At 34.1% G+C, this 13058-nt stretch overlaps 1 protein-coding gene across 1 annotated transcript in view; it reads left to right on the forward strand.

Moving 5' to 3' along the window:
- The first annotated feature begins 2212 nt into the window (after positions 1-2212).
- LOC129295536 (lysine-specific demethylase JMJ17-like) overlaps positions 2213-13058 on the forward strand; it is a 31496-nt gene continuing 20650 nt past the window's right edge. The window contains 7 exon segments of the mRNA XM_054934059.1: positions 2213-3663; positions 5794-5851; positions 8021-8143; positions 10383-10440; positions 10545-10681; positions 11752-11913; positions 11995-12081. Coding sequence (XP_054790034.1) covers positions 2342-3663; positions 5794-5851; positions 8021-8143; positions 10383-10440; positions 10545-10681; positions 11752-11913; positions 11995-12081 — 1947 coding nt within the window. The 5' untranslated portion in view covers positions 2213-2341.

The following is a 13058-nucleotide window of genomic DNA, read 5'->3' on the forward strand; positions in this document are numbered from 1 at the left end:
CTTATAATACTTCAAATCTTATTCAAAATATTCTATTATAGAGCTCCAACTTCTAATTCAGCTCCCATCATTAGGAACTTATGCTCTCACTCTCATTGTTTACACCCGGGGAAATGAAAGAAAATGGAAGGAAAATGAAAAAGAAAAACACGGGTGAGTTGGTCCCTCACGCTTTTCTTTCTTCATCTTTCATCTCTCTTTTTTTTCTTTTTGTTTTTTGTACATCACACGCGTGCACACGGATTCTCCAAGCTGTTCTCCTATTTTTTTTATATCCCTTTTCTTTCTTTTTTTAATATTTCTATTTTGTGAAAAAAATCATAACTTAAGATTTTATCTAACTTAGATCCAAATAATAATTCTATAACTAAAATTATTTATCTCTAATTATTTTTTCAAAATTACTCATTTGCTCTCGATCAACTTAATTAATCTTGGGTTAAATTGTGGAATATTATACCTCCCTTTTGTGTTTAGTTTTTCATTTCGTTTTCCAATGAATTTTTAACTTTTCTTTTTCCAACGAATGAAAATGGAGTTCGAAAAATGAAAAAACAAAAGAGGGCAAAATCATAAAATATTTTGATCAAACTTCAGTTAATGATCAATGTTTGTGATTTTTAACGATAGGGGTGAAAATGTTCTATTTTTAAAACTTCTACACAAAAATGCTTTAAACAAAGTTTAGGGTGCTATGTGCCACTAAAGAAAAGTTCTAGAGTATTTTTACTATTTAACCCTATAAAAAATTAGACATGAGCAGATTTTGTTTTGCCTCCAATAAGTAATGTTGAATTCTTATAATTATATTATATTATTTTTAAAATACATTAATTAATTGAAAAAAAACAACCAATTTTGTTAAATTATTAGCAAAATGCTTGAGCCATTGTTTTATCATGACACTATGAAATGTTGTTAGAGGATGTAACTTACATTTTAATAAGATCATTTTGAATAAAATAACCTTCTTCAATGAGTTGTTCAAGCGTTCGCTTGATTATTATTATTTAATTGTAAATCCATAATGCACAAAATTAAGTCTAGTTATATAATGGTTTTAAGTATATAAGTTAAACGAAATTAACTATAGACATTCAATTCGAGTGTTTTTCTTTCCTATTATGATTGGCTATTTTCAATGATATTTAAGTCCTTTCTATCATTGTAAGGTATTGTAGTTAGTTATTTTTTAATTACCATGACAAAGTTTGATAATTGTTGTTAAGTCTGTGGTTAAATAAGATGATATATCGTAATATGCAAATGATATAGTTTACTGAATTCATACAAGAATTTCTCTATTTTAAACACTATCATTTGTTGAAAAAAGTATCATGTTAATATTTACTTAATATTTAATTCCTTCCCTTGTTTTGTTGGAAAATAGAAGAGATGAGAGATTTTAATAAATTTAATTTTTGAATAAAATACCGGAATCCATCATTAAAACAAACTAAATGAGATTTTGAAATTTGAAATTAATTTTATTTACACTTTTCTCTTAGTCACTCCCATTCAAAATATAAGCCTTTTCAATCTTGGTCCAAAATCTAATTAACTCAGTAGTTATATGAATTTTTTCCTCATTTACTCATTGCATTTATTAGTTTGAATTCTTATACTCGTTTATTACATTCTTTTTACTCATAAATGGTAATTGAAATTGAAGATAAATAATATATATTTTTATAACAATAAATATTTTATTGATATGTGAATTATTGTTGAAAGTTGCTTCTATATTTAGATCGAAGGGAATGTATTTTATTTATATTAAAAATTTTCAGCTTGACTTATATTTTATAAATCAAATCCATTAAAATTTTCTCTCTATCTTCATTCTTCTTTAATTAAAATGAGAGTTTATGATTGAGAGTTTATGCACATGGGTATAAAATTTAGTTTTTTTTTTGGGGTAAAGGTATAAAATGTAGATGATTGATTAATTAAAAATTAAAGGTTGATTTAAAATATCTAAAAAAGAAATGAACGCTGTCCAACGTCCAAAAAGCAAACATATTAATGTACAACCGCCCCAGCGGGCTCAAGGCTCAAGCGTGCATTTTTCGAAAAAGAACCAAAAAATTGAGGAAAACGACGAAAAACATGGCTATTTATTCGGGTATTAGAATCCGACCCGATAGAACATGCGACAAATGGGAAATTTGGTGATTTCTTTCAATTAATATAAAATCCAATTACTGTGACGCCTTTCCAACTAAATCTTCCCTCGAAATTCTTCCATGGTCTCCTTCTCTGTGAATGTAAGTTTCAGGTCCTCGAAAGTGTGAGTTTTTCCGTGCATGCTATATTGAGTTATGAATTCGGGGTGATTCAAATGGGGAAAGGTAGACCTAGGGCTGTGGAAAAAGGTGTAGCAGGACAGAGTCTCAGTGTTTCATCGTCTGGGTCAGTGAGTATACCGTCAGGACCTGTATATTTTCCCACCGAGGATGAGTTCAGAGACCCGTTGGAATATATTTATAAGATTAGACCTGAGGCTGAGCCATATGGAATTTGTAAGATTGTACCACCAAAGAGTTGGAAACCCCCATTTGCTTTGGATCTAGATTTTTTTACTTTCCCCACTAAAACACAGGAAATTCACAAGTTACAGGCTCGTCCTGCAGCTTGTGACTCCAAGACTTTTGAGTTGGAGTACTCTAGGTTTTTAGAGGATCAATGCGGTAAAAAGTCAAGGAAGAAAATTGTATTTGAAGGGGAAGAACTGGACTTGTGCAAACTGTTTAATGCTGTTAAGAGATATGGTGGATATGATAAGGTTGTGAAGGAAAAGAAATGGGGGGATGTTTCACGGTTTGTAGGGCCAAGTAGAAAAATTACCGACTGTGCAAAGCACGTCCTATCTCAGTTGTACTCTGAACATTTGTATGATTATGAGAATTTCTATAGTCGGCTGAATCAAGAGACAGGCAAGAAAGGCATGCTTGAGGATGAACAAAGTGATCATGGCATTCGATCTTCAGGATCCAAGAGGATAAGAAGAAGTGTTGATTGTTTGAAAGTTAAGGATTGTAAAGTGCAGGAGGAAGAACATGACCAGATTTGTGAGCAATGTAGAAGTGGTTTGCATGGGGACGTAATGCTTTTGTGTGATAGGTGTGACAAGGGCTGGCATATATATTGTCTGTCTCCACCCTTGAAGCAAATTCCTCCAGGAAACTGGTATTGCTTTAATTGCTTGAATTCTGACAGAGACAGCTTTGGTTTTGTGCCTGGTAAGCAATACACTTTGGAAGCCTTTAGACGTGTGGCTGATCGGTCAAGGAGGAGATGGTTTGGACCAGGACCTGTTTCTAGGGTGCAGATAGAGAAGAAATTTTGGGAAATTGTAGAGGGATTGGTTGGTGAAGTTGAGGTTATGTATGGAAGTGATTTGGATACATCTGTCTTTGGAAGTGGTTTTCCACGCTCAACTGATCAGAAACCAGAGCCAATTGATTCAAAATTATGGGATGAGTACTCTTCTAACCCATGGAATCTTAACAATTTGCCTAAATTGAAAGGGTCAATGCTTCGAGCTGTTCATCATAATATCACGGGGGTGATGGTACCCTGGCTGTATATTGGGATGCTATTCTCATCCTTTTGCTGGCATTTTGAGGATCATTGCTTTTACTCAATAAATTATCTACACTGGTATGCTGCAGTTTCTTTTACTGTTGTTTTCCTTTTAACTTTATCTCATATAATTGTTGTTTGATTTTCTAGCAGAGGAAAACTAAATTATGTTATGTCTATAAATATGAAACTTTTTCCTGTGTTTAGATATAGGATTTAACTAGTTCAAGTTACTATAGACTTGCTATCCCTGGTGAAAGATGAAGCATGCTTGTCAAGTATATGATGACATGATAATAAGATCTTGCATTTGATTCTATAGGGGAAGATATAATAATATCAAATTGATCAGCTGCTTTTGTATACTTGAAATGCATCACGTAAAGTTCCAGGTCAAAATAATGTATCACTTATTGTTATTGAATCAATACAACAATATAGGGTCAAAACAAATGTAAAATGCATATTAAGCAGCCTTTCTCAATGATTGAAAGAAGTCCAAATGAGCAATCTATACATAGAAATTCCTTTTTATGTTTGAATGTAAAAAGTACTTTGTGAAATTCTACTTCCACGAGCAGTCATGTTGCTTCTATGCATGAAACTAAGAGAACCCCAAACTCACACAAGCAAATATAGAAAATAGAATAGTAACTCATATTACAGAGATGAATGCAAGAATCTTAAACCCACAACTCTTTTTATTTTCTTCACAAAACACACACAACTCTACTAATTGGTCTGTAGGGCATGGAGTACTCTGCCAAAGGCATCAAACTAATCTATTCTTGAGCAAAATATTCTACTAATTTTCCAAGTTAAGTTCTGATCTGTTTATACCTAAAACAGTAAAACTGAGACCATTAATGCTGCCCAGCATGAGTGGAGAATTTTTTAGTGGGCAACATTAGTTGGAAATGTTGATAGTAGTGGGAGAATTGGTAACATGTAAAAAAGTGAGGGATTCTTAGAAGAGAAATTGGGGCAGTATAATATAATGGAGAGTGGGGATGTGCATGGAAGGGGGTTATTGTTTCAGAAACCCTTTTCATTTGCCTTGTGTGAAATTCATCTCTCAACATCTTTAAAGATGTTGCAATGCAAATGAAAGAATGCTTATAAGTTGGAACATCTATAGTTATATGGCATTAGGGCAGTGAAAAGTCTCATTGTTACTGTTATTTTCATTGGGGGATTAAGACTCGTATATTGCTTAATCAATGAAAAAAACATTTAGCTCTGCCAAAGAATTATTTGCAGTGATTCATTAATTTGATTTTAGATAAACTTGATATCATCTTTCTTGTCAAATGCATGGCATTTAATTTATATATTATCTTATTTTGTTCTGTTAAGAGGGGTAGAGGAAGGCAAAAAAAAAAAAAAAAAATAAAACACTTATGGAATTTGTTGACCAAGATTTCTTAGTCAATAACATTCCTAAAAGCTTGGTAAGTGATAGAGTATAATGGTATCATACAATTTATGTAGCCGATTCCATCTAGTGGGATAAGGTTTCTTCTTTTTCTTCTTGTTGTGTTATCTTATTTCATTCTAATGATTTTCTTAAGAATATCCTTTCCATATGTGTCTATGTCTTTTTGTGGTTAACTTGTTTCTTTAACCGTTGAGGGATTGGAAAGTGGAATGCTTATAGGAGGCAAATGATTGTAGCTTTCTGACAAATCTTGTAAGTTTTATTTTTGAGTTATTATGAGTAACAAGGAGCAAATTACTTTGATTTTTGTATCCTTATCATTGGCAGTCAACAAAAACTTGTAGTTCTTTAGGTTCATTACACAAATAGATTCTGGTTTCTTATGGAAATTGCTCTTTAATAGGAGTATTGCGTGGCATCTTCTTTAATTTTGTGTTTGGGACTGTTTCTACAATTTGATGTGAATATCGGTTTTCAATGCTTGACACGATGTGCATTTTATATTTGCAACTTCTATAAAGGTCTGGACACCCAATTGGGAGGCCTTTATGTTCATAAAGGTTCAAATGTGCCTCACAGCATCAATTTGCACAGTGAAGAATTTAATGTTACTTGCATGCTTGATTAATAGTTGATGCAACTCTCATGACCAATATCTAGTGACTACCATATGTTTCTTTCATAGGGTCAATATTAATAATTTAAAGTACAACATGTCTCTTTTGATTTTTCCCCTTCTGAATTTGGATCTGATTTCTTTGATGTTCTAGGGGAGAGCCAAAATGCTGGTACAGTGTTCCTGGTAGTGAAGCCGGTGCTTTTGAGAAGGTAGGTCTTGGATTCTTATGATGTTTTTATTATATTATTTTCTCCATGAAGAAAAATTATACAATTTTCAGGCATCCCTTGAAATAGATGTTCATGAGATAGTTGGTTTCCCATCCCACTTAAACACATACCAATTGGCATTCGAGTTCATTGGTGATAGTTTTGGAAAGGGATAACTACAAAGTGATGCAGAACGGGGAAGGGAAGAGGGAAAATATAAGAGAAAAGAGTAGACAAAGAGAGTAAAGAGAATATAGAGGAAAGAGAAATTTTGAGGAGAGACAAGGTAATGAAGCAAATGAGTTGAGGTGCTATTTATAGCTTTCAACCTAACCCTAGAAATAATGTATTAAAAGCAGAATATTCCATAAATCCTAATAATTAAATGCAAATATTCTAAAGTAATTTAAAAGATAACCTAATAATCTAAAAGATTACATTTTTCATGTCAAATCCTAAGATCATTCTAATAGAGTAAAAATCTTAAATCTAATTAATTTGTATCCCATCATTTTTCCCCATTTTGAAGAAACTCTCATCTAGAGAGTACAATTGATGATTGCTCTAGGGAAGCAAGATGTGAATAGGAGATTCCGTGGTCAGCATGTGATGGCATGTGGAGCAACATCTAGTAATGATCTTTGATAGATAGATAGCGTTTTAAGGCGGGACACAACGATGATGGTGGTTTGAAGATTTGATTGGTGGATATGGACAATCTAGCTTTTGACAATGAGTTGAATATGTAAAATCTTGTGTCTTGTGAGTAGTTAAAGTGATATGGCTTTAAGAAGATCTTTTAGGGAAAGTTTGTTAGTAGAAATGAGGTGGGAACTAGACTCTAATACTAATTGATGCAAAACGAGGGAGGGGAAAGGGAGAAGATAAGGGAAAGGGAGAAGATAAGGGAAAAGGGAAATTCAGAGGAGAGGCAAGGTAATAACAATTCTTATTCAATATAAATTCTAATAATTAAATGCAAATACTCTAAAATAATTTAAAAGATAACTTAGTAATCTAAAAGATTACATTTATTCAAATCAAATTCTAAGATCATTCTAAGAAAATAAGAATCTTAAATTTTAAATCTAATTAATTCTATATCCTATCATGAAGAGTCTTGGTCGTTGGAGGGTTTTGATTGGCAAGGAAATTGAGTGAGGTTTCATTGAGTGAAGAGTCATGGATTGTAGCCATTGAGACATCGACTCTCCAAGGGGAGCAATTGGTGGAGATTTAGGTTGTATGGGATGCCAAGTCCTTCACATTGAGTAGTATGAGATACTGTCTAGGGTATTTAAGTGGGCTTGTTTCCTTCTCTTAGTAGCTAGCTTTGGGGCGGAGGGTTTTGCATCGCAAGTGAGTACATATCACAAGATATATTTATTTAAATGTATAACCACCTTACATCATATGTCGTATTTGTAGCAAATTGCTTTAACAAATAAATTATGAGGCTGTTATTATTTATACAAATAAATTTTGAGATGTGTGAACATTTCCAATGGATTGACAGGACTACTTAATGGGATAAGGCTCATTTTGTATTAAAATCCTTACTTGATGAGGTGAAAAAAAGGCATGGAGGGCAAAATGACATCTAATACTTGCTTTATATTTTTCAACTTCTGTTTTCTTTTGGTGTTTTCCTTCCTTGCTATTGTGTATCCTACCAGTCAAACCAAAGGCACAGGAACACAACTGAATATACTAGAAAAAACGAGGGGAGTAGTCAAGATGCTCAATATGGGACAATCCCTGGTGTGTGTGTGAATATATAATAGATTTTGTTATCACCCACAAATAATATACATTTGACACATGTCATAACAGAATGCAAACTATGTCTCACACTATATAGTACGTGCCTGTCTAGAAAAAAAAAAATCCACACACATGCGCAAAAATAAATGAATACCAACTCTGCCACTGGTATGCATGTGCAAAATAGGTTCACTTAAGGCTTTTAGTTATATCTACTATTGCTTTTCTATCAAATGTTACCCGCTGAAGTTGATTTCCACTATCAGTTGATTATTACCTGGTCTGCATTTTTCCTCTTCTTTTTTATTAACTATAGCTTCCTTAATTTTTAGTTTGTTCTGGCAATTTACTTTCTGTTTTGATTCTCAAACATGGCTCTCCATAAAATGGTCCACTTTGTTGTAGGTGATGAGAAGCAGTCTTCCTGATCTTTTTGATGCACAACCAGATCTGCTTTTTCAGCTTGTAACAATGTTAAACCCATCTGTTTTGCAAAAAAATGGAGTTCCAGTCTACAGCATAATTCAGGTTTCATATGGCCTTGTCATATTACAGTTTTGCGTTTGTGTTTTTTATTGAAAGTGCAGGGTTTTGTGGAAGCTATTAAATTAGAGCACAAGTGGTTTAGTTGTTGTAAATCGTAAAATAGGAACATATAATGAGCACTCCAAAGTTTGTGTAGTAGATGGAAATAGACATCATTGAAGATCCATTTTGTTTCTAGTTCACATGTTGTCCTGACTTTGTCCATATGAAAGTAATTTGACTGTTTGAGTTATGATAGTAGCTTTGCATTATAATTACCTTCTATGCATGTGATGCATAATAATTAGAGAAAAGGGAAGGAAAGAGAGGAAATAGAGGAAACAGAGAGAGAAAGAGATTAGAGAGGAAGATAGAATTTGGGAACTCAAGTCTATTATTTCCAAAACTGATTACAACGGTCCTTTTGATGCTCTTTTATAGCCTATACCTGACACCCCTAAGTAGCTATCCTAACTACCTATTAACCCCTTTAACTAATATTATTTATTTATTTATTACATAACAATACTCCCTTCCCAGAAGACCCTTGCCCTCAAGGGTCAAGTACAAAAAAAATCCTCAGAAAACTCAATTGTAACCTTGAAGAAGACAAGTAAATTGACTATAGGTCTCTCTGGCCTTATTTAAAGTTAAAGCATATGAGATACGTCCATAGGCACATGAATCCAGTAGACAGTAGGTATTAGGTCAGTTATTGGGCCTTTTAGGTCTGACCCAGTACAGATTCTGGCTATTCCTCCTTTTTTTTTCCCTTCTAGACTTAAGAATATCATACTACCACCACATTAACCAACCATGTCAACACCTAAAACATGCACCCATGTGATTCTCTGAGCAGAAAAAACAAGAAACTTTCTTTCTTTGTCGAAAACTTCTGCATTTCTCATTCTTGCAAACTTCTCTCTCTTTCTTGGAGCTCGAACACAGCCCTGACTTTGCAGAGACTTTTGGCTGTGCAAATGAAATAGAGACAGTGATGAAGAAATGAAGACAGACAATGCTAAGGAAGTATGCAGAGGCCATGATAGATGAAACCAAGGAGACAGCTGCAGTGACTTTGGAAAACCAAGAGTAGATAAGGTTAAAAGCCTATGATCACGAGGGACCTAGGATGAGAAAAACTCTGCAACTTGACTGAATTGCTATTTCAAAACTTCTTGAACAACTCAACTTATATCAGCTTCAAGGTGCAAAGGCTAAGTGACGGCGATGACCCCTCTAGCTGATACGGATGACGTCGGCCTTCCTTGGGTCTCCTTGAAATTACCTTGCTCAATGTCTAGAATACACTGGAGCCCTTTCGCGATGTTAGCATCATGCACTAAGGATTGTTGAACCTTGTCACATACTTCTTGGGATGTGAATGAACAAGACCCTCTATTTTTCTTGCTCAGTTTTGAACTCTCTTGGGTCTGTCACAGAGATGATTGAACCAAACCCACCTTCAACATTCTTGGCCCCATCCCATTGTCCAATTGATTGGCGCTTAATGTTCCACCATAAGAAGTTCTCTTGTCTCTGTGCAAAACTTTTGGCATCATTTAGGGTGATGGGTTTGAAAAGCCATACCCTTCTACTATTTCTTCTTGAAGGCCCACCACATACATATCAATCAAATCGCCTTTAGAAAACATGTAGTTGCTGGTGATGGTGTCGAAAGCATAATTGTACTTGGCCACACAACCTTGCTACTTGACCAACTTATGCATTCTTGGGAGCATAACATCCTCTCTATCTTCTGCAATTGACCTTGGATATCAGGTTAATTGTCTTGACAACTGGAGGAATGCTTCTTGAATATCATCTGCTAGTTGCCCCATTGATTTCAGAGCCCTCCCCTCTGGTTTGAGGAGGGAGTGGCTTTGATACCACTGATGCATAATAATTAGAGAAAAAGGAAGGAAAGAGAGGAAATAGAGAGAGAAAGAGACTGGAGAGGAAGATAGAAATAGGGAACTCAAGTCTATTATTTCCAAAACTGATTACAACGGTCCTTTGGGTGCCCTTTTATAGCCTATACCTGACACCCCTAAGTAACTATCCTAACTACCTATTAATCCCTTTAACTAATATTATTTATTGATTGATTTATTTATTTATTACATAACAGCATGTTTGCTCAGAAACATAACAGCAGCACTATTGGTTTTAATGTTCATTGTATTCTCTTCATGTATATTGAACCTTTGTTATGATTCTTTTCATTCTTGATACTTGTCAGGAGCCTGGGAATTTTGTCATTACCTTTCCCAGATCTTACCATGGCGGTTTTAATCTTGGTATAGTGTTATGTCCCTGATCCTTGGTGACCAACTTATACACAATCTAATGTACATCATGTCTTGTATTGTGGAATAACATACCAGGTTGGTTGCATTTTCAGGTTTAAATTGTGCAGAGGCAGTTAATTTTGCCCCTGCTGACTGGCTACCTTATGGTGCATTTGGAGCTGATCTCTACCAGCGATATCACAAAGCTGCTGTCTTGTCTCATGAGGAGCTTCTTTGTGTAGTCGCCCAGGTTTAAACATTTTCTGATATCTTGTGTGTTTTGAAATAATAGTTTATTCGTTAGGAATGTAAAGCCTGTTATTTTGAAGTGTGCAATTTTTTTCTGCTCTCATGACCACAATATTTTGTTTTCTATGCATGAGCTTGAGATATTTGTGTTTGAGCGAGTAAAGCTTTTTCCTCATTAGCAACTATTTTCAGTTGCAGAATGCCATGTTAATAGAACCTTTAAGAAGAGACCTTCTGAATGTTGGTTTTTGCTACCTCCAAATGTATTCTTTTTTTCTTTAATTATCAAACAGTGTATTCATAATTGATGATCCTGTATTGGGTTATGTGAAGAGCTATTATTTCCTGATGATATCTTATCTACTCTTTGCCTGTTGTTCTATTTTCAATTGTTCAGTTTTGGATTTTAGCTGATTAATGCCTCCTCTTTTTCCCCCTTCCCCCTTAATTTTAATTTGTTGGGTATTTTCTTGTAGGTAAGGTTATGAACTTCATGTATGTCTGTGTTTTATTATTTTTATGCCACTGACTTTAGAATGATTGATTTTAAAAATTTATGCATCTAGCCCAATTGATGGCCTTAGATGATATTGTAAGTTATCAAAAGGAGAATAATATTGGTATCTTTAATTTAACATGATAAAAAATTTATCATAGCAATGTATCCTGTCAGTTTATTCTATAATGCAGTGTGGCGCTTGCTGTTTCTGTTACATAAATGGTGGTGAGGAAGGGGAAATTCAGGTATATTGTTAGGACCCCCTTTGTAGAGGAAACACATTGTTGCCATTAGCCTATTTTCTTAATTGCTATTGGGGTTTTAGTTTTACGCTGTATTGCACCACTATTTTGAATTTTTGGTTTACGATCTTTTCTTCTTCATATTTTTTGAAGAAATAAAGAATTCTTGTATTGGTTTTTCTATTTTATCTTTATAATATTAAATTTTATTTGATTTTGTTTGTTGGTTGGTTTGTCTTTTTTTCTTTGGACAAATTGTTGGTTGGTTTGTCAAATCTCAAGCTTTTTAGCAATCTAAAACTTCTTGTTTGATTGTCTTATCGTGCTCAGTACAGTGACATTGATACCAGAGCATCTCCTTATTTGAAGAAAGAATTGCTTCGCATATATGATAAAGAGAAATCATGGAGAGAAAAACTCTGGAAAAATGGTATTGTCAAATCATCTTGCATGGCTTCTCGGCAATATCCTCAATATGTAGGAACTGAAGAGGTATGGTCTGTTTAAACCGATGGCAACACATGTGTTTATAACTTCATCCATTGTAATTGTTATTACTGTTGTCTTTTGTAGGATCCGTCATGCATTATTTGCCAGCAATATCTATATCTTTCAGCTGTTGTGTGCAGCTGCAGGCCATCTTCTTTTGTATGTCTGGAGGTAAATAAATTATTTCCTCTACTGAAAATGAGTTTGCTTACCATGATCTTTTATCTTTTACCATTTCATGAATGTCAAATTCAAGAAGAAAAGTTAAACTAGACCTGTGTCTTATTTATGCAAGTTCAAAGTTAATTATTCTCGGTTAAGTTATGCATTTCAACAGTTTCAAAACCCTTGAATGGAGGAAATATTGTAAGCATAGTGCACTGCTCCATTGATGTAAACTCACTAAAAAATTCTTAGTACTTTTATCATCACAGATATCTACATGGGTCCAAAAAAAAACTGGGGGTTTTTTATTAATTTCTATGTCGTTGGGTGCAGTATAATTTGTGGATTTTTTCCTGTTTTATGATCATTTTATGAGTTCTAATTCAGTAACAGGTTTGAATATCACCCATCAAATTGGGGGATCGCTATTATTGTCTTGGGTTTGAGGAAGCAACTTGGGAAACTAGAATGTGAGGTTAAATATCCAGCCACATTTTTTAGATAGAAAAGAAATTTGTTAATGAGAAGAGAGAACTGCAGAACAGAGTACATGAATAAAGGACAAGAGGTCCTCCTCAAACAGAAGGAAAAATAATGAAAAGTAACAACCCTTACTCTTCAGCATAAAAGTTTTCTAAAGGGATATGTGAACAAACCATAAGCTGTACCCCACATGGAGGACAAAGAAACCCAAAAACCAAAAACTGCAGGGGAAGATATTGCTTAACTATTCTAGCATTTGGTTCTAACCAAAGACACTACTAACTATCAAAGATAGGACCTTGTCTTTGAACTTTAAGCTCCTTTTGCCTCCCAAGACGAGATTAATAGCCAAGAAATCTCAAAGGCTGGTTGAACAAATGCAGGTCTTATCAAGACGCCAAACATCCTTGTATCATGCAAATCAATATTTGGACTTTGAATTAAAAGATGAAATAAATATGAACTAATTAAAACAAAAGGAAGACGAACAACAATAAGAA

The sequence above is a fragment of the Prosopis cineraria genome, unplaced genomic scaffold (genome assembly GCF_029017545.1).
Source record: "Prosopis cineraria cultivar Desert tree isolate PC_DT_omini unplaced genomic scaffold, ASM2901754v1 PC138, whole genome shotgun sequence".
In the NCBI taxonomy this organism is placed as follows: Eukaryota; Viridiplantae; Streptophyta; class Magnoliopsida; order Fabales; family Fabaceae; genus Prosopis; species Prosopis cineraria.